The sequence below is a fragment of the Anoplopoma fimbria genome, chromosome 19, assembly GCF_027596085.1.
Source record: "Anoplopoma fimbria isolate UVic2021 breed Golden Eagle Sablefish chromosome 19, Afim_UVic_2022, whole genome shotgun sequence".
NCBI lineage: Eukaryota > Metazoa > Chordata > Actinopteri > Perciformes > Anoplopomatidae > Anoplopoma > Anoplopoma fimbria.
The window spans coordinates 7,431,476-7,453,098 of NC_072467.1; the positions used below are offsets into that span (position 1 = coordinate 7,431,476).

Consider the following 21,623-nt stretch of genomic DNA (forward strand, 5'->3'; position numbering starts at 1 on the left):
GAAATATGAGCAGCAGGAGCTAAATGTTGATGTGAAGAAAAGCCTTGATATTTATCAGTCCTTTTGCACTGATCCTCACATCCTCACTCTGTCTAAGCAGGTCAGTTAAACAGCAATTCCTCTTGCACTTCAACATTAGTCTCATACATTAAACCCAATGTTGAATCATTATCGGTGATGTCGCCATCCTACCCCTGTTTTCCTTTTGGGCTTGTGTTGCTATAGCTACTGATTCAGCGGTCAAGCTTGTCAAAAAAAAAACTTTTGGCAACCAAGGCCAATATGATCCAAGGAGGCTTAATAAATGATTGGCCTGTGCAGTCAAAAGCAAAGTTGTCTGTTAAGCCTCCATGGTTTCTGAGGCTAACAGCATCGACATACAAGTAATTTGACCTCGGCTTCATGATCACCAGGAAGTCTTAAACCTTACCAGGCCCACGGTGCATGTGTGTATATTTTCGGCTATTTCTTATTTCCACCTGAACACAGCAAACAGCAAATAAATGTGTACAAATGGCAACTGAATTATATTGACAATTCCCTTATCATCTACAAGTGAGCGAGTCCAACCGTCAACTGTATTCAGCGTCATGGCGTCTAATAAGGAACACTTGCTCATACTAGTATGAATACCACTGACCTTTAACCTCTGACACCCAAAATCTAACAATCATATTTCAGTTTTATAATGACTAAGCCAGACTCCCAACACAGGTGCATGTGGCAGTGCTGTCTGTAAGCCATCCTTCACACAGAGATGATGTATTGCACAGTGGTTCCTTTCAACAAAACCATTGCTTGCATCCGGGCAATGCACTACGCCGCCTGGTCCAAGATTCCAGCCATCTTCCAGCCAGTCTTCCTGCTTCCCTCATTAGGTACTCTGGCTGCAACCCCCAACCAATGTGCAGGACAGATTCCCTCGAGAACCATAGCCAGGCAATCTGTGGTAAGGCATGTGACCCACTGGCTGTGCATTTTCCAATTCAAACGAGCCAAAGAGGCTCAATACCAATCTGAACTCTGCTGTTCTCTCTGGATAGACTCAACCACTTCTCTGCAAGAATGCGATTAGAAAGAATAAAGCAGGATGCAAAGGCACAGATGTTTTAAAGTTTGCGGTCACTATTTCTGTGTCTCTGTTTGTGTCCGTTGCCATTTTTCTGTCATCCTTAGCTTTCTTTGCTTCCTCCCTATCAGTGCTTTACTGTAAACAGTTTTAAGAAGCATGACTCATGCTAGTGTAATGTATTAGGAGGAGCTTGGCTTGAGATCAAAATGATGAATGATTGTGAAGTTTCAAGGAAGAGAGAGGAGCAAGTAAAGACGGGCTGTACCCAGGGGAGTAAGCCTTCTGGATTATTTAGCTTTTATTGTTATTCATTTTACAAACTAAATGACCTGTGTCAGAGGATGTGAAATCAGTGTAAGGTTCCTGAATCAACGTCATTGGTTTTGTAATAGCTTTAGTCACGGTTTTCCAAGAATAGTCCATACCCACACAAGTACATTTAAGCAGCCACAGATGAGCACATTGAAACACATATGCACACCAGCACTCTAATGGGTCAGTGTTTTTACAGCTGGGACCAGATAAGAAGCCTGCGCAAACACTGACATGGACCATCAGTGTGTGTGTGTGTGTGTGTGTGTGTGTGTGTGTGAGCGGCCTGAGGTGGGACCTGCACAAAACACTCTCACACACAAACGGATTAACCCTTATTACAGCAAAGCTATATGACTTATGGTTTTAACTCTATACACGCTCTGACCTTCTAATGGTGCTCACATGGTTAACCCAAGTTCATCCGTACAGTTATTCAGGCCTAACACAGGCTTGATGTTAATGCCTGCAATTTTTTTTGCAGCACGCCTATCGGATGAACATAAGTCAGTTTCACCATAATATTGATGTCTTGATATGTTTTCCAAAACTCTATTTGATCCCGTTCCAGATTTGTGGAGCAAGGAGTGTATTTTGAGAGTGCTGGTTTCCCCATCTGTGTGACCACAGTGCTGGGCTGCTCTCCCTGCATCCTTCTGCCCACTGTTCCCACGCCTCTTTCTGGGCTAAATACATATTTAGGGAAATACTGAGCAGCAAATCATGTGTCCTGCTCTCTCAGTGAAGCCCTTTTTACTACTTTTATAGAGCTGGAGCAGAGGAACTAAAATCTGCTTCTTTTTTTTAAGTACTGGACCAAATCAAAGTTTGTTTATCCAGGTTTTTCTAAGCATGAATGCTCTCTTTCACATAGTCACAGCTTCCGATTCATAAAGTAGTACAGATTCAAGCCACAGAGCGGTACTTTCCTAACCCCAAATCTTTCACAACGCCGTTAGGAGTTAGCAGCGTTGATCATGGTGAAGTCACTAGTTTGCATATCTAAATATATTCGATTAGTGCATAAACAGCTAACTTGGGAAACAAAAACACTCTGAGAACATTGCAAAGTCTCACAAAAACTCAAATGGAGCTGCACTTGGAAAACTGATCCGTCAGCCAGACAAGAGTTTAACAAATACATGTGTGCCAGTCATAAAGACCAATCACTGCATAGCCTCTTTCACTGTCCATTAGTAAAGCTACTACTCTGCACTTTAAAAATGCCCCACAGCACTATCAATAGAATTTATACCAGGAAGCTTGTGCTATTTCCTTGTGAGGAGAAATGAATGACAAATTGATTCTCCTGTATAGCGGCACTGTGTAGTGGGTTCAACCAGAGATGTGGAGCCATTTGAACACATGCAAAGCAGACTAAATGGGTTTTCATGGTGTGTGTGTTCGTGTGTACAAGGGAATTTGCTCGTGCGAGTGTGTGTGCATGCGTAATGAATAAGATCCTGGCACATCACAACCGGGTTCCTCTAATGCACTCCCTGTGGACCAGAAGAAATAAACAGATAAAGATGAAGTGGACGTGAGCGCAATAGCAAAGAAAAAAAAAAAATAACGAGCCTAGAGCGAGAGTGAGAAAGACAGGGCAGGAGGAGAGGAGGGAGGGAGGGAGTTTTTCAGAACTGTTATTGGAGCCGTAGAAGTCATTTCGGCTTAAAGAGTTCCAGATGTGGGCCAGCCCCTGAGAAAGAGAAAGAGTCGGAGAGAAATCGAGAAGGAGGATTTATCGGACTGTATCCTTCCATATGATCAGTAGTCTACCATCCTGTCCCAAGAACATCTGGACCATCTTTGCTTTTGTTTACACTGATGGTTTTTGGGGGGGAGGATGGGGGGAGCTTGAGCAGCAGTAAGTCTGCGGAAAGCAAGGTTTAGGGTGTGGGGTGTCAGGTGGTAAGGTGGTAAGGGGGTATGAGTATGTGGTTTACACAGCACGCTCTTGGGCCTATAAAAAGCTAGGGTGGTCAGAATAATGGTCTGTTGTTATTACACACACACTAACACACACACACACACACACACACACACACACACACACACACACACACACACACACACACACACACACACACACTGGTCTTTCAAAACCAATGACCGAACTCACCAAAATAGAACAAATCCAAATGACATCCAGTTAAATACTGGGACAAAAGCTGCTCTCTTGACTTATTTTGCAATGAAATAGCTCTAACTCAAGCATATGGCCACATAATGGATAAGTCCAATGCGCTGCACTCTATTGTTTTTAACACTTGCAGGCTTAAATGGAGTGCGCATTGTGAAGAAACCAGTGGAAGTGACAAATAATATGAAGGATGTAAGGAATCAGTGAATGCGTGTGTGCATCCAGGCTACTATGTTTTAATTGCTGAATTGATCTCAGATCTTTAGGAAGTTGGCAGTGCTACAGCATTAACCCTTTCTTTACATACACGCCATGTTTGCACAGAAAGGTGCTCCTGCATGATAACATCTGAACTTTTATCAATAGTGAGCCTGCGGCCCTGCGATAATAGCTATCTTTCTCCCTCTCTCTGCTATGTATATGTATATGTGTATGTACATGTATGTGTATGGCCAGCTTCACCAGCATTTGTTTTCACTCCCTCTGTGTTGGGCTAAGCTGCACGATCACACAACAAAAGGCTTTTGTGCTGTACTAAAGAGCTTTCCTTCGGGGAGCTGGTAGTGGGCCACAAACAAAGGCTGGTTACAATGTCCCAACACAAGCTCATGAATCAACTCAACACTGGGCAGCCACTGAAAGAGCGATATGAGTCTACTGGGGTTTGACAAAGAGGGAAGGTAAAGAGAGTTGATAGAAGAGGGATGTGAGGGTGGAGAAAACAAATGGACGGGGAGCAGGATGCACAGCTGGAACTGGAAGAGAGAGGAGGGAGAGAGATGGAAGATATGTGGGGATGGTGGTGGGTGAAATGGGATTTGTCCAACAGGAGGAGCACAGGATGAGGAAATGGAAGAAGGGGAGGATTTGAAAGGAGTGCAGCCAACACAGCAGGAGGATCAGAGGTGAAGTCAGCCTCAACAGAGAGCTGTGTCAACATGCAAGCCTCCTGCCTGTGCACTAAAGGGGCCCCTGCACTCAAAATTGCGAGAGTGACGTGTGAGGAATCAATCTTGTAACTGATCGATTAAAGTCGTCAAAATAAAACTTGGCTGTTCAACAGAAAAATTAAACAGTCTTTTCTCCTCGTACGACCTTGATCAGAAACAAAATACCTTCTTTGTTCCTATCAGGTGCCTCTGTTCTGTGTTTTCCTATTCTGACAGGTCAAATTAGCGAAGAATCCGTCAAACGCTCACTCACAAAGAGCTGCTATTGTATCCAGCAGCAGGCCACATTTCACCTTTTCCACACTGTGAGTGAGTGGAAAGTGGTGAGCGACACTCTGAAGGGAGAGTGTGTAACAAAAAAAACAACGTTTGGGGTGTATTTTGACATCCATCACCACACAGCAAAACAAACAATGGATGCTGCCACTTGAATCATTTGACCCACAGAACAACTGGCCTTTAAGTGCACAGAAAGAAAAAAACAAAACAACTTTAAATATATTTACCATTGGCGTTTTTCCCACAGATCAGGTGCTCATAGTGCTGCAGGACTCCCCACAGCTCCGCGTCATTGTTCACCACCCCCTCCAGCACCTCTGCGCTCACCGGGGCGCACCATGACCCTGAATCCGGCCCCGAGTGACCCCTCTCGGCCATCAGCACCCGGGCTCCTATCTCCTCCACCAGAGCTTCCATGCATGCGGTCATGCATATAGCTGCATACTCATGGATGCGCACGGAGATGCGGGTGTCCACCATCCAGCGGAAGAAGCGTCCCACGGAGAAGGAGAGGCCGCAGCGGGAGGACTTGCCCTTCCTCAGCAGCTCCCCGGCGCTCATACTGTACATGGAGATGGCCTTGACCGTAGCAGAGACGCAGTAGTCGGCCAAGGCCCAGCTGAGCACCAGCCTCATGGCACTCTGCACCTCGAAGCGGGTGCAGCGGCAGTGCATGACGCTGAGCCGCTGCGCCTCTCTGGAGATGCGGATGAGAGCCCTGCGGAGGAGAGCGGACAGCCGCCTCACGGCCTCCGGGGAGAACACATGCGTGTGCCCACCTTTGACGCTCCCACTCCCGGCCACTTTGCGAAGTATCCTGGCCACCTCCTCCTCCGTCCAGGGGAACTCTTCCAACTCAGGTAAGCGGGGACACTTGGAGAAGATGTCCTCCGGGTCTTCCGGGAGGACAGTGTTGACCGTGTCCCAGCTGTTGTTCCTGCTGTTCATGGAGCCGGAGTAGTACCACCAGTTGCCCCGGTGAGCGGCCGTCATGAAGGCCTGGGAGTTGGACTTGGAGGAGGACAGGCTGAGGGATTTGCAGGAGTCCCCCGCGCCATAGCCAGAGTCCAGCGTCAGGTCCTCCAGGGTCTTCATGTGGACATTGCTCAAACCAGCCATGATTGTGAAACTATATTTCAACAGGAGAGTTTTTTTTTTTTGTTTTTTTTGGAGGAGCGTTAACAGCTCGTTAACCTGAAGTCAATCAAGCAGCAGTCGAAACTCCCCGCAGAGCCGGAGGAACTGGTTACGCAGCGGCACACTTGTCAGACATGCTGCTAAACTGAGATCAGTGCAGGGAAGCGAAACGACGCAACTGCACTTGCATATGAAATCCTTTTTTGGTTTTTGTTTTGTTTTTTAAATCAAAACCACCCTATATTTTCGTTAACAAACTAGACTGCCGAGGAAATGAAAGTCGCACCCGTCTCTCACCTCTTTCCCCGTCCTCCCTCCCCCCCGCCGGACAGCGCAGGGGTTTTAAACTTTCCTCCGGGTTCTCCAGAGTCTTTTTTTTTTTTTTTTTTTTTTTTTTTTAAAAACACGACGAAGTGTCTCCTCGATCTCTGAATACAACCAGACACGAGCTCATTTGTTTACAACACGTAAAAATCGGTTTCGTTTTCTGTAGATAACTGCGGAAAAAGTCCGAGACTAGCTCATCGCTCTCCCGTCCCGGTGCTCGGTCAGGAAACAGCCTGACGGAGACGCTCAGCTACAGATGTGTGAGGGGGAGGGGCCTGTCGCTGAATGACAACACGGAAGCAGCTCGAGCACCAATCAGGAGAGGGCCGACTTTTGCTGGTAGCCAATCAGAACCCAAACCAAATGTTTCCTGAATTTGGGAGAATAAGTCAACTTTGTTTTGCCTCAGACGAGCGTCAAAACAAATTCCCTCAACATGTGTGATCCCGATATGGTTGTAGGTTATTTGCTTTCTTTTTCTCGACCAACAAACTTTTTATTCACATTCACACAAATCCGTATAATAGATTCAAATTACTTCCAACTGTTTTACACGTGTTTCACAGTCTTTATTATTCTTATTATCATTTTACGACAAATATTTAATAATGTATAATATAATTTACACCTATAACGTATCCATGACAGATTAAATAATTGGCTAGGTGTTCCCTATCATTTATTATATGGATGGAGTTACCTAGAATTAAACTGGCAACCTCACCAAGCAGGCTTTAGTTATCTTCTCATGTTGACTCTGGGGGACTTGGCTTGCTGCCTGCACATTAGCTAATCTCTCACCTGCAGTCTGTAACAGAAATCGAATCTGTAAAGCCCGTGGTAATAACATAAGAGGTGGAGCAGTGTTTACATTGACGAGGGCTTAGGGTCTTCATTGAAAGTGCACTTTAAAAGCTTATTTGGGATTGTAAAGTAGACAGATGTGTTGTAATAGCTTAAATAAGTACATGTAACATAGCTTTTTTTAAAAGGTTCAACTAAGAGAATGCTTCGTGGCTCATATGGTTTGTACCCAGTCCACTACTTTGTCCTCATTCAGTACCCGTTTGGCAGAGGTAATGACGGAAAAGTCACAGCTCTCCCTTTTAAAAACAAACTTTGAGCAAATCCTCTTACGAAACTTCAGTTTTGGAGAGTCCTGCGGCCCTGTTTGTTTTTTCTGGTAAGGTGCTGTAACATGCTTGAAGTAAAATAAAGCAAACATGTTGAAGAGGGCTGTGACTACCTGCTTCTCATCACTCCACACTCGCATAGACTGGTAGGGTGTGCCTCCATTGGGACGGCGTCCAACGTTATTACATAATCGGTTTAGGGCCCCACACCTAACCTGCTTGCATGTGAGACTGCAACACATTGTGAAAGTGGCTGTAATGAGTGTTTTCTTGCACATATACAGACCTGGATGTTATAGGATCTAATGTATGTACTTAATGTGGAAAAAGTGACTCTCAAACACACACACACTCACACATACACACTCATAACATCATGGTCTATGAATCACTCAGTCAGGAGAACTGAGTGGGGAGTCTACCTTTCAGTCCAGTTAATCAAAAGCATTTCTAAATGAGATCAGAAGACACACAGGGCGTAGAGGAGATCATAGGAGGTTAGCGCTTACCTCATCCAGACCTCATGTAGCTGTGACGTGGACAGAGTTTACCTCATGATCTCTCTGTGTGCGTGCATATTCAGGCCCGAGACCACCACCAAGAGATAAATGGCAACCGGGGGGGGATCAACAACTCAAAACAAAACAAAGAAATCTGCAAATAATTTGATGTGATCCTGAAAACATTAGAGCTCTGCTGGAGTTCAAAATGTTTGCTTTTCTCTCCGCATTGGTCATGAAACAAGATGAATGTGATATTAGATCAATATAACTTAGAATGGGTAACTGGATGATGTCAGCGTCAGAGAGTAAGTGTGTAAGTAAGTGTTGCAGAGGGTTTTTGACATGGTGTCATATTTGCTTTGCATTTGTAACTATTAATAAAAGTAATCCAGGGCCTGTTCAAATCTCAGCTAAATGTACTTTAAATCATCTATTTGAACGTCTCTTAATTTGCAGAATATATTTTATTTCTAATTAGAAAAATGCTCAAATAATAGGTTTGATGGGTCAATCAGAGTTTTTGAGCCAGATTCAATTATTTTAACCTGTATAGTGAATTTTATTGTTTTGTTACAAACCAATTGAGTTTGATTCAACACTCTGCTGGGACAAAAAAGCTCCATCATGTTACCTAACTGGCATGATCAAAATTAGCTTTTCATATTTGGGTAAAAATGGTTGTTTGCAGGAAATGTATCAGAGATAGTGTTTGTTTTTGAGTGTGTATAAAGGGGATTTCGCATCCTGGCAATGTTCATCTCATCTGTTTACTCAGTCATAGTGTCTTTTCTCCTAAACTGAACCAACCCAGGCCCTGCTAAAAATATGTATATCCTTTATTCATCTTCATTTGTGTGAAGCCATGCAGCCGCTGTAAGTCTGCAGGTATGTATGTATGGGTGGAGCACCACCATGTGGTCAGATAGGGAAAAGAGTTGTTGTAGCTGATATTATTTTACAAATGTCTTACAAGAGTAACAATACAACAAAGAAAAAAAATTGCTGGACTAAGCATAAAATTTTATTTGCAAAAAACCCAACAAATTAAAATAAAAGTACAATACATTCTTAAAACCTTTTCTCTACAAAACAATTTCACAGAAATTACCTTGGAATGTATATTCCTATTTTTCATTTTTACGTTTCTTATATATATATATATATATATATATATAGCATTATATTAATGTGTTTCTTTTGTTCTTTAAATAGTCCCATGTCAGTGTTAAATGATGTACAGTAGACCCTCTTCCTGTAGAGGCAAAGAAAGGGTCTTAGAGGGCATTTTGACAATCATATAGTCAACAACAGATCATTAACTGTCTTCCACATGTGTGTCCAGCCTTGAGCCCTCAAGCCACTCTTCATCAATATAAGTACCATGTTGCATAAACAGAGGCATTAGGAGCCCAGCCTCCAGCCAAAACGAATGGGAGCAGGTGGGGTCCTTCTGGACCGCAGCTGCCAGTGAGTCTCCATCAAACCTCCTTATTTCACTCAGTAGTCATTAGTACCATCTCTGTGTATCTCACCAACAGGGCAACTGGCTTGCAAAGACCACTCCTTCCTGCTTCTAAGGTAGTATAACAAACACACTGACACATCTCTGTAATCCATTGAAGAGAACCATGTCTCCTTCTTTTACAGTTTATCTGAATTTACAGTGACCTTAACAGCCTGCTGATAAATAACCATGTTTTCCCTCTGTTCCTGTCTTCTTCTGTCGTTAGAGTAGTTTAAAAACTGCCTGCAGCCAAACCCTGATAAAGGCACACATTTGTGAAACAGCCATGCCTTGCCACACTGAGTCCAACACATGAACTGGTCTCCCTTCTGTTGGAGCTTTATACAAGCTTAAAAGAAGAGTGTTTATGCATTTCAATAGCTTAGCATCCCTTGCCTCGGTGGTATTTTAATATGAGTGACACAGTTTAATCCCTCAAATCCAATATTTAAAATGCAACTTTTATCTACATACAATGGTGTGACAACCTGAAATCAAATGTCAGAAAGCTGCCGCTGTCCTCTGCTTCCCTCCTATTAAAGTTGTATGTTCCAGTTAGCAATGAGGTTAGAGATGTGGAGGGAATGGAGGATATACCGTCAGTAGAGTTAAAATGTGTTTACAAATTCAGTGTTTTAGAACAGAAAATAGCACCCCAAATATTAGTGCACCCATACTCAGTCAGGACAATTGAAAATATAACCAACAGCAGAACAAACTTGAGTTAATGAAACAAAATGAGATAAGTCATAACCGATAGCTGGCATTAATATGGGTGTAGTACGTAAAAATAGACAAATTTGCATGACATTGAAATAGAATGAGGCAGCAATGAGTTGAAGATTAAATAGATACAGAGGGAGACAGGAAGATATAAAGATGACAACTCCTTCATTATCTGTTTTGAAAAGGGCTTTTCTGATTCACAACCTTTGTGTTTCATAATATCAGGGGAACGTCAGCACCTCGGTCATAATGGTATCCAACAGGTAGAAGTTTTATTTTATGTATTTAGAAACTATTTTACCAAAGACAAAGTTCCTCTACTACGCGATCTACGCCACCATGTCTGAATCTATCTGAATAACATGTTGACACACATTCTATTGTGCTCTCACGTGAGAGCGTGTTAGAAAAAAAGATCTTAGGTTGTCTTCACATCTCCTTTGTTAGAAAAAAGGTGCTTTCTTTCATCATAAGCACACACAAGCGGCAACACATTCACATACAGCTATATATATATACACACCCACGCGTACACACACTCACACTCACACACACACAAAACAGCTGGTTTCCAGTCTGTCTGAAAACATTGCACCAAAAAAAGGACAGAGAGAAGGAGATCAAAAATACCTCTCCTCTCTCTGTACAGTAGTTCAGTCAGTGAGGCAGAGTGATGACTCAGGTCTGTCTGCGTAAACGGCTCGCTTGTAAAGTTCAGATTTAGACTCTGTTTCCTCATACAGACAAGTATACAAGAGGGGCTGATGGAGAAACAGAACATCCCTGAAAGGAGCCTGTTTCAAATAAAGGCAGAGTTCAGGCAGTGAGCGAGCTCCCAAAGGTCTCTCTCTCTCTCACACAGTGGATCTGCAGTTAGATTCAGAATCCTCACATCAGAAGGGGGCACTATCCCTTTAGAGTTTTCTTGTTCTGGGCGTTCCACATGCCTCGTTTGGAGTGGTAGTAGTGAAAGAAGTTCCTCAAACGCAGTCTCTCTACCTCCAAACCATTCTGCAGTACCCTAGAGGAGGCGGGAGGGAGGAACACCGGGTTAAAACTGGGTTCATTTCAATGTCGTGGGTTACAACAAGCATTTTTCATCATAAGAAAATATTGGGTTAACAGCCATAGCAACTGTTCCCAGAACATGTGGCCTGTAATCTGATAAAAACTAATTTGTCTTCTTTTATTAAACTGTCAATTTACCAGACTTACATCTGGGTGGTATCTAAACATGCAGATAGTTGTAGTTTTATTTGCTCAATTATCCATCTGGCTGCTTCTATACCCAAATTCAGCACTTAATTGCAACACGTTCTGATTGCAGCTGCCTTTCTTAATGTAAGTGAAAAAAGACATTTCCACACACTGAATATGCAAAGACCTGGCTGGCCGAAACATTCAACACTGAGATGTGCAGACTATCTCTGTTTTTATTGCGTTTTTTTGTCCTGCACTTGTATTCTATTAACATTGTGCACACTATCCACCTTCATTGCTTTAAAAAAGGACAATTACCACATACACCGGAGGTTCAGCAGAGACAATCCAAGACATACACATAAATATTGTAACAGTAACCATTGGTCTAACACTGTCTCAACAAAAAATAACTCTGTAGCCCTCTAACAGTATTCATTGCAGGGCTACTGTGTTGGCTTGTTGCCGGGTTACCTGTCCAGCAGCTCCCAGTCCTCTCCACCCCAGCGGTCTTTGAATTCCTCTGTGTTCATCCCTCCGATCTTATCAAAATCAGACTTAAAGATTCCAAACAGGCCAAAGCCGTTCACCTCCCAGTAACCTGTGGAAAGAACAAAAAGTAAGTTAAAAGGAATTATTGGTCCCATTGCACGCTATTGCAGTACAAGTAAGTGCTTCTGATGCAAGAACCTTTATTATGCATATAAATTGAAAAGCTGTTTCATGAATGTAAAGTAGCTGCCTGGAACTGGGGAATGAGTTTGAGTGACGTGTGAAACTACAGAAACTTGAAAACTATGCTGATATGCGACTAATTATTCCTGTATCAGCGCCGACATGCTTGTAATGTGTGTGCGTGTCTGTTTTGTTGTGAGTTACCATCAGGCTCATGTGGCGAGCTGCCGCAGCTGAGTCTCATGACGATTGGAGCGAAAGCAAGGCGTCCCTCCACACAGTGCTTCCTGATGCTTTCCAAGATGTTGAGAGGGAAGTGGATGTGCAAATCACACAGGAACACAATGCTGTGACTGTCCTGCGGGAGGAAACACAAACAAACACACATGCTCAGATTCATTACATCTAAACAATCTCTGGATTTTATGTTGAAGAAGAAAAAAAGGAAGAAAAGTGTGTGTGAATGAGTCTGTGTATGAGCTGTATATTTTCACATTCCCCTAATGTGGGATTTTAGGATTAAAGAAAGTGTAGAAGTCTTGGCTCAGCATCAGTGGCATGTCTTCACTTCCAGAGCCTGCAGGTCATTCGGACATGAGTGACGGCCCTGTCATCCCGCCGTGACAGCACTGACAGTCAACTGACGGATCAACGTCTGTCCATATTTCAAGCCGCTCCACACCCCTGGGTGGGTGACTGTGCATGTGTGTGTGACAGAGAGATAGCCAGAAAGCGGCATAAGGGCACATGCACACAAAAAACCTGCGAAAGGGAATGGATGTGACAGCGATGGCATACACATGGCAGAGGAAATGCGGCTAACTGTCTAAGCGATTCTCTGTCAGCCACAGCTGGGCTCTGTGGGAGAGGACGACTGGAAGCAGGAGGAGACTCGGAGGTAAGGGCGAGATCCACAGCCCGTGACAGACTGGCCAGGCAGTTATATATTCATTATGCATGAGTGTTCTTTCCCTCTGTCCATCAGCAAAGGTCATGCGGTCAGTGTGAGTGGCTGACCTTCAGTGAGTGTCTTTTTCCCTGTCAGCTCGCATATTGTTGTCTAGCCTCTGTGTGTGTTTCTCTAACCTCAATAGTGTCCACTCCGATCTGCAGTCCTGCTGAGCGCTCAAAGTTCCCTTCTCGCCTTAGATACTCGTATCTGTCAAAACAAAAATATACACACACTTAGATATATTCTAATATATTTAAAAATGTATTTAAAGTCCTGATACCCAGGGCTGATTGTGTAACATACACACACACACACACACACCTTGGTACAGTGCTCTCTCTTAGTGCCTGCTCCACGTCCATGTCTTCACTCTCAAAGTCGACAATTATGATGTTGAAGTTGTCATCCTTTGTCTGGCTATGAAGATTCTCCATGTCAGAGATAAACTGCTGTACCCAGCGAGCCTGGTTTTTCACTGAAGGACAGTAAGAAAAAAGGGAAAAGTAGATGGATCAAAGAAATGATTTACTTTCCCTGAATAATCTTAGTTTATTCTAGTTTCAATACTGTGTATTCATTTTAAAAGTGATCCCAATCTAACTTACCTGGCACCACAAAGTGCACCATGACATCTTTCCTCCACTGCAGCATGACCGGCTGGCAGAGCAGAGGCTTGGCATAGGCGGTGCTCCAGGGGGTCGCTCTGGGCCGGACGGGGGACCTGGTGGGGGAGGGGGCGGTGGGGTGTCGAGGCTGGACGTGGCAGCTGACGGTGCCGAAGCTGGTGCCGAGGCCGGGGCAAAGTCAGTGTTCTCCAGGCTTTCCTCACCCTGCCTGCTGCGATGGAGCAGCAGGTAAATGTATTCTGACAGACGCACCACGCTGCGGCCTCTCTCCATTAGCTCCAGCTCCACGAGGTAACGGTTCCCTCTCGCCGAGTCGCGCCGCTTCTCAACGTTGACAATTCGCAGCAGGGTGTAGATCCTGGGGCAAAGACAGCAAAAAAAAAGCTTTAGAAAGCACAGATGCTCTGAGATATGATATGAAAGACTGGATGCAAATACAAAACACACATTCTTATTTTATTCTCCCAACTGGATTATTTAATGTTTGACTGAAAGCAGACCACCTGGAAAAAGTGGCTATGCAATATCTGTAGAGAGTGAAGTCAGCATGTTGTGGCTTGGGAAAAAAAATTAAACACAGTGGACAAGCAACTTTACACAAATTACATCAATGTTTGTAAGCACTGCTGAAGAAAATGGTAATTGACAAAATAAACCATATTTGAATTTACAAGTTTGCAGGGAAATATAATTCCCCTTCCCTTCCCTCCCCTCAATCCTCACCCTCCATTGCGTTCGTTGAGTTTTTCCATGTACTGAGCCAGCACGTCCACCACCTCGCTCTCTGCCAGCTGAAGGTTGCCAGACACATTGCAGCGCAGGTCATTCCAGTCAGAGCGCAGCAGCTCAAAGTCCATCGGATTGACTGAGAAGGTCCTCTGCCAGTTGATGCTCTCCTCCGCCCAACCTGGCCGAGCCTCGACCTCCTCGTAGCTGTAGTCCGACATCTCGCCCTCCTCTGGTTCTGGCTCGGGGTCAGGGTCGGGGCCAGGATTAGAGCGGCCCATGTCATGGCCGGGTTCTGGCGGGTCGGGGTCCGAGTCTAGCTGCCGCTGGGACTCTGTGATCTCGGAGGTCCTGAGGTAAGAGGTGACCCGCGTTTGACCTTGGAGTGTGTTTTCTGTGGAGTTTAACCTTTGCTGGTTGACTTGAAGGGGATCTTGATGATGGGACTGAGGGGTTAGCGGGTCACCTTTGCTGGGTACATCAGTGGCAGTAGTCTTTAAATCCCGGTGCTCCCCTTTCCTTTTCCTTTTCTCCACTTGTTTTGCCCCCGCTGCCCTGCTGGCAGACTTCTGTACACTTTCATCCTGTATGTAGATGCTTCCATTGTGGGGAAATGTCTTACCCTCTTTAGTGGGGGGGTTGGGCCAGAGCTGGGGGGCACTAACAAGACTCCTACTTCCTCTTACGCCTCCTCCTTTGACACCCAGGTTCACCAGCCTTGTGGTCTTCCCAGTTTGGTACAGAAAGACCCCCGGGAACACCTCTCTAGGGTGACGAGACGCCCTCTCCTCCCTCCTCTCTCGACGCTGCTCCCTCTCCCTCTCCCGGTCCTTCTCCCGCTCCTTGGCAGGTCGAGGCCTGGTGATGTAGATCTTGTTCTCCTCCCTCTTCTCCTTCTTGTTTCCAACGAGCTTGTTGTTGTTGTCATCATGGGGGTTGTTGCTATGGGCGGAGTTGCTGAGGATCTGCTTGGCTCGGCTGGCCAGGGCAGAGAGGGAGGACTTTTTGGGGAAGAGGAGGGAGGACTTGCTCAGTTTAGGCAGTGTTTCAGCTCCTTTCTCTCCTCCTCCTCCTCCTCCTCCTCCTCCTCCTCCTCCTCCTCCTCCTACGCCACCTGTTCCTCCTGCTTTCCTGCCAGGGCTCAGCTCGGCAGGACCGGTGCGGATCCAAGTCAGGGAGCGACCGCGGACTACGTTGTCCATGTCAGGGTGAACCACCCTGGTATGGAGCTCTTCAAGTCCCTCTCTGGCGTCCTGTCTCATGTTTGTATGATCTCTTCCCCAGTCCCTGTCCAGATCCCTTTCCATCTGTCCATCTCTGTGAGGAAAATGTCTCCTTTCTCTTCGTCGTATGATACTGTTGACAGCTCCCTCCTCCTCTTCATCAGGGTCCGCCTCCTCTTCTCCCTCCTCTCTGCCAGCAGGTGTTGCCGCAGGCTTGGAGTGCTGATGGGAGGGGTCGGAGGTGTGGCTGGTCTGGCTGGGATGAGAGGGCTTCTTGGGCGACTGTGTTCCAACGATCTCTGCCTCATCCTCTAAATCTACCACCTCCTCTTCATCTAAGAAATCTGGAGACATTAACACAAAGTTGAAAGAGAGTTTGTGTACAGCATCTGTCTTTTAATTTGTGTAAGTGTGTGTTGGTTCATTATTAGTTTACCATCTGGGTTAGGGAAGAAGAACGGTCTGTCATCTTCCTCCTCATCCATCTTCATATATTTGTAGAAACCAAACCTGGCAGACACAAGAGTAGTTAGCGCACACCCATAAACACACACATTTAACACACACACACACACAACCCTGCGGATTAAAAGAAGGTTGAAGTTTCAATGTGCCTTGCGGCATAATAAACTTAATCTCTTGGTAAGAGGTCGCATGATAATAATGTCCTTACTTCTCCAAATAGATAGGGGACTCTCTGTAGAAGCACTTGTTCTCTCGCTCCATGTGGGTGAGACGTGTGAAGTCATTCGGGTAAACGAAGGACAGATAGACCTGAAGAAGAATTAAACGTCAATCAAAACAAATTCAATAACCTCAGAAAGTACTACATTTAGAAGTATTCTATAGGGATTATATTAATACCAGCATTTTAATCCATATCAGCATCTTGCTCTACATAATGCTGTATGTTTGCTACAGCGATTCCTGTCAAATCTAAAATGGATTTGCTATGTTATGTGGCTCTAATTTCCACTTAGTCCCTGCAGCCGCTGCAGTAACTCCTGTTGTCCTAAAGGTGGGAGCAGCGCTCAAATTACCTCCCACCTGCTTCCACAATTTGTTCTGATAAAATAGGAGAGATGAAATGGTAATGATCAAACCAGCATAGACCTAGCTTCTCTGCTCTTTTCTTCTCTGGCCAGTTGATTAGTTAAAAGTTAAAATACTACCGTTATGGTATTCAGGGTAATTCTGATGAACCCATAGGTTGTATTTTAGTAAGAACTCACTCTCTTACACATACTGACCCTCTAAGAAATTTGATGTAAAAATATGTTTAATAGATGTATATTATGCATTTAGATTCAATTAAAAATCAAGGTTGAAAAATGAAATTATAGCAGACTTCTAGTCTTAGCCTAGCCTTTGTCATGATATGACGAAACAGAATCTGTGTATATGACAAAAAAATAATCAGTTATACTGTAAACGGGGTAGTGTGCAGTACTTGCGTTAAATATTTACAGCTTTTTATGCATGTTCTCAAAATATGGTCTAAAATCGGGCTGTACATAGCCAATAACTCCTGGTCTACATCAGAGCTAAAGCAAAGAGGCAATGTTGAAATGGTGTTTCACCAATCCAGAGGGAAGGTGACTTACAAATTGCAGACCCTGGTATCTGGCGATGGGAAAATCTTTGACAACATATGTTGGAGAGTAGAGACATGCCGGTAGAACGTTTTCCAGTCGGGAGGGGTCGATCATAGGAGCTAAGGAGAGAGGAGACAGAGAGAAGGCGAGGTAAATATTTTAGATCAGGTTCAAACAAATGTGTATATGGAATTCTGCTTTCAACAAACTTTAGAGTCAGAGAGCTTGGAGATAATCAGGGCAACAACAGAACAAAGAGGAAAACACACAAAAACAGGAACACAGCCAGCCAGACTAAATGACACAGGTCTGAATACAGCTAAACTGACAGCCAGAGAGATTGTGAGCCAGACAGTCAATCAGTCAGATAGAGAAAAGGACAGGGCCAGAAAATCAGGATGAGCACAGAAAAAAAAGGTGACAGTCTGAAACGATGATGGTTAGATTTACTGCTGTAGAAGGTGTCCCTGGGGTCCGGCTTCAGCATATCCGCTCCGTGCTGCGTGATGCTGCCTCCCCGCAGACTCCGGGGCTGTGCCTCCTCTGGGAGACGGATGTGACTGGCCAAGGTCTGGGGGATGTGGTCCACACTGTTCATCTTCAGATTGGACTCGTCTGAAAAAAATACAGAGACAGAGAGACACAGAGTGAGGCAGAGGCGATGTAGTTTAAGGTAAGGGGAAGTTCATTATTTCACATTGTTTTTATGTGAATGTAATCACCGTAAATCTTTAACGACAATGAAAAGGCAAAAGGTGAAGCAGAGAGGAAGGAAGCAAAGGGAGAAGAGGAAGTGCAAGGATCAGAAAAAAGTTGGCCGAAAACAAATACAGAGCAGAGTCATAATTGTACCAATCGATAGCAGAGAAGGATGGGAGCGCATCTGTGATTAATGGCATGTCAGGAGCAGGGCCTGATGGGAGAAATGCTTTTTAATTAACGTGGTGGTCAGCATCATCTGTAGGGTGGGGTGTGCACGTTCGGTGTGTGTGTCTCCGTGTGCCCACGCTACACTGAGAAAGACGCTTTTGTTTGTCCTAACAATAAGACATCTGCTGATCACATACCTGGTTTACACTACAAGCAAGCCTGGCCAAGAATAACTAATTATCTACGTTACTGTGGTTGGGTTGTAATAAAAAATAAAACAGCATTATTTCTGTATGGCATAGAGATGGAGATCTCATCCATGTGGTAATCCCACGCAAATATGGAAACCATTGAGAGTTTTGTGCTTATTTGGTCTCTGTAGTAAATTAATTTACAGCTGATGTGGAGTATTTTGAGCTGCATTGAACTGCCTTGTAAATGTACCATGAACAATTATATTAACATACAGAATGATTTAATTTGTAAAAATTAAATAACATACACTTAGACGTTTAGATAAGTGCTTACATGGGTAGTAGAACAAATGCAATCTTCAGTACTAGTTTGGCACAATTATTCCTGGTTTTCAAGAGACATGAGCTGAAAAAGTTAGTTCAGGATCACTCAATGTGTATGGATGTTGCAGTTGTTACAACTGCTGAGCTCAAAATGATGTTAATTGAAAGCCAATTGGAGACCTAATTAAACTGGGAAAGCCTTCAAAAGTGTCAAACAGGAATGAATATAAACTTCTATAGTGAGAAAATGGAAGATTCCAGTAAGAAAAAGGGAGGAGTAGGGATGGATGGGTGGAGGGAGACAGATGAGGACATGGTAATGTTTGAATCCAGCAGGTGACCTCATAAACTATACAAGGCCTCCTTCTTCCCTGTCATAACCAGTCATACACAAGAAGGCATACATCCCTAGCAACCTGCAGCTTTGCCCAAAATGACAACTCCACACATCATTCTCTATGCAGCTGGCATTTCCCCTTGTTAACGATGCTGAATCCCAGAGACACACTGCTATTCTTGGAGCTATAAAGGTTAGACTAGAGATCTACTTGTAAGCTTGTGCTCTCATCTCTGCTACACATGATAATAATCGAGAAAAATAGAGCATCTAGTGCATTCTGTATCTTCTCTTTGGCCCCATATAGAGAAGACATGTCATACTTCCAATCTGTAGCTTCTCATCTATGAGAAGAAACTAAATATGAGAGAAAATTATGATTTTAATCCTTTATCTAGACTGAAATACAAGTTTGTTTTAGGGACAAGAGAGAAGCACATCTTGCAACAAAGAAGGCTGACTCTGTGACATCAAACTACTGATCGATACCAGACAAGACTAATGAAGTTTGTTTTTTTGTAGCATCATTTCCTGTTTTCTATTTGCCAAGCTCTGAGAACAAAAAAAGACTAGAAATAGAAAAGATCATTAAAGAGTCCAATGTGTATCTTTGCTGCAAACAACAAAACACTTTAAAGTCAATTTAAAAAATCATCATGAAATGTATTTTATGTTCTAGACAAGAAGCTTTTCATGCTGTATATCAGGATGGCAGCATAGCTCTTACCTGTGTACAGGGAGATGTAGGCTGAGTCTATCACTTCATATTTCAGACCAGGGAGGAATGGACGCCACTGTGTGTGAAAGCAGACAGGGAGAGGATTTAGTGATGGTAGAAAACTAAATGTCAACATGTTGAAAGTATAAGGTGAGCAGAATTCATCCATGACTGTGTTATTGATCTTAGCAGCATCACAGAATTGATCCAATGCTGGGTTTTTGTATAAACAAACTTAGCCAGACAGAGAAGAGAAGAGGAAGCAGGAAAAAAAGTGTGGTACATGAACAGAAAACAAGAAACGCAAGGCCACTAAAGGTAAGAAAGGAAGGCAGGAATGAGCAAAAAAAGAGCAAAAACCAGACTGCGAGCAGAGCAAGAACAGAGCCGTGACGAGTAGATGGGCATGAGAAAGATGTAGTAATGACCTGAAAACAGAGAGAGGCGTGGGGGAGAAATAAAGAGAAAGAGAGAGAGAAGCTACAATTCTTTTAAATAGATTTCACAATTACCAAGTCACTTCTGGTTACCCAGGATATAATGACAGGAGACAGGTCATTTTGCAGCCCTCGGGTAGAGAATACAAATATAAACACCATCCTTAGGCTCATGCAAATACCTCCATGTGTGTATGTAACACAAATACACACATAATACACATTCATCATTTTAGATTTTGCATAGCACCAATTGCTACGTGAATGCCCGGCATTTGATTTGTACTATTTCTCCTGTACATTGGATGCTACTCCTCCACACCTGACGCGTGAGCACAGAGGCAAACATACCCAAATAAGTGCACATATAAAAGAACAACAAACAAGGACACAGTGCGACATCCCGCTGAGCAGCAGCAGGGAACAGCTCAACGGGCCACCCAAGGCTTCAGCATTGTGTCATTATTTCAGGATGATTTTCCTCAAGGTCGAGGCAAACGGCTGTCAAAGCCTGAATCAACAGGAGACCATGTGTGAGTTGTAACTTTACTTGCAACCAAATCACACAACAAAATGCGAGTCAGTATTCAACTCTTAAAAATTTGACTTGAATAAAAACAAAACAAAAAAAGTTTTGTGTGAAAGTTCATTCTTGAACTTTAAAGGAGGGTCTTGTAAGCTATTTCTGGTGTCATGTGTGACAGTCTTCTTCTGGTGCTTTTTAGAACAACAGTATGGACTGTGATTGGCTGGCTGCTTTGCTGCTAAATTAAAAAAATATATATATATAGGACATGGTTCTATTTTCTGAAACAAAATGCAATTCAAAACGAAGCATGTTTTTTTGTTGTTAAATTTTAAATGAGTCAATGACAATTGATGCTTTAACTGTTGGTATGGGGTGTTACAGCTCTATGTAGGGAGAGGGTCAATCCCAGGGTCCACACTTTTCACAATTAAGCCTGTGTGATAGTTTCCTGTTCATAGAAGTGCCCTATATATTCTCAGATTAATTCATGTGTGTGTGTGTGTGTGTGTGTGTGTGTGTGTGTGTGTGTGTGTGTGTGTGTGTGTGTGTGTGTGTGTGTGTGTGTGTGTGTGTGTGTGTGTGTGTGTACTTGCTCACTTTGTGAGGGCCAATTTGAGGTTCTTTTTGGAAAGTAAGGACATTTTGGCCAATCTAACTTTGGGAAAGACCTTCAACAGCCTGTTTGAGGATTTTAAGGTTCAGGGTGAGGGAATAGGGAATTATTTATGTCAATGAGTGTCCTCACAAAGATAGAAGTACATGGTGTGTGTGTGTGTGTGTGTGTGTGTGTGTGTGTGTGTGTGTGTGTGTGTGTGTGTGTGTGTGTGGGGTGTGTGTGTGGGGGGGACCTGTGGGTACAGGTGTGTCCTCTGTGAAATAGTGTTGACAGGGAGCAGCAGGAAGAAGCAGAGGCCTGCTCGCTGGCTCAACAGAGAGGAAAGAAAATCAATATCCAAGGGGAAATTATAAAAAGTACCAGTCGCAGAGCAAAATAGCAACGGGCAGCCAGCAGTGTTGTTTCATCAAGTTTCGTCATTCCTGAACCACCAAGTGACATATAAGGATTTGATTTTGTTTTCATTCAGCTGACCATAGAGGGTATTTCCCCAACTCACACAAAGTATTTGTGGT

General features: G+C 43.8%; 2 protein-coding genes across 2 annotated transcripts in view; both read right to left on the reverse strand.

Moving 5' to 3' along the window:
* The window catches only part of abtb2b (ankyrin repeat and BTB (POZ) domain containing 2b), a 44,623-nt gene extending 38,193 nt beyond the window's left edge, over positions 1 to 6,430 (reverse strand). The window contains exon 1 of the mRNA XM_054619420.1: positions 4,984 to 6,430. Within this exon, the coding sequence (XP_054475395.1) occupies positions 4,984 to 5,875 (892 nt within the window). The 5' untranslated portion in view covers positions 5,876 to 6,430. The remainder of the gene's footprint in view (positions 1 to 4,983) is intronic.
* A 4,089-nt stretch (positions 6,431 to 10,519) lies between these two features.
* Positions 10,520 to 21,623, reverse strand: part of b4galnt4a (beta-1,4-N-acetyl-galactosaminyl transferase 4a) — a 123,114-nt gene continuing 112,010 nt past the window's right edge. Inside the window, 13 exon segments of the mRNA XM_054620402.1 lie at positions 10,520 to 11,107; positions 11,761 to 11,887; positions 12,166 to 12,319; positions 13,048 to 13,120; positions 13,235 to 13,388; positions 13,519 to 13,641; positions 13,644 to 13,897; positions 14,263 to 15,832; positions 15,925 to 15,998; positions 16,162 to 16,262; positions 17,093 to 17,202; positions 17,534 to 17,698; positions 19,536 to 19,602. Coding sequence (XP_054476377.1) covers positions 10,993 to 11,107; positions 11,761 to 11,887; positions 12,166 to 12,319; positions 13,048 to 13,120; positions 13,235 to 13,388; positions 13,519 to 13,641; positions 13,644 to 13,897; positions 14,263 to 15,832; positions 15,925 to 15,998; positions 16,162 to 16,262; positions 17,093 to 17,202; positions 17,534 to 17,698; positions 19,536 to 19,602 — 3,087 coding nt within the window. The 3' untranslated portion in view covers positions 10,520 to 10,992.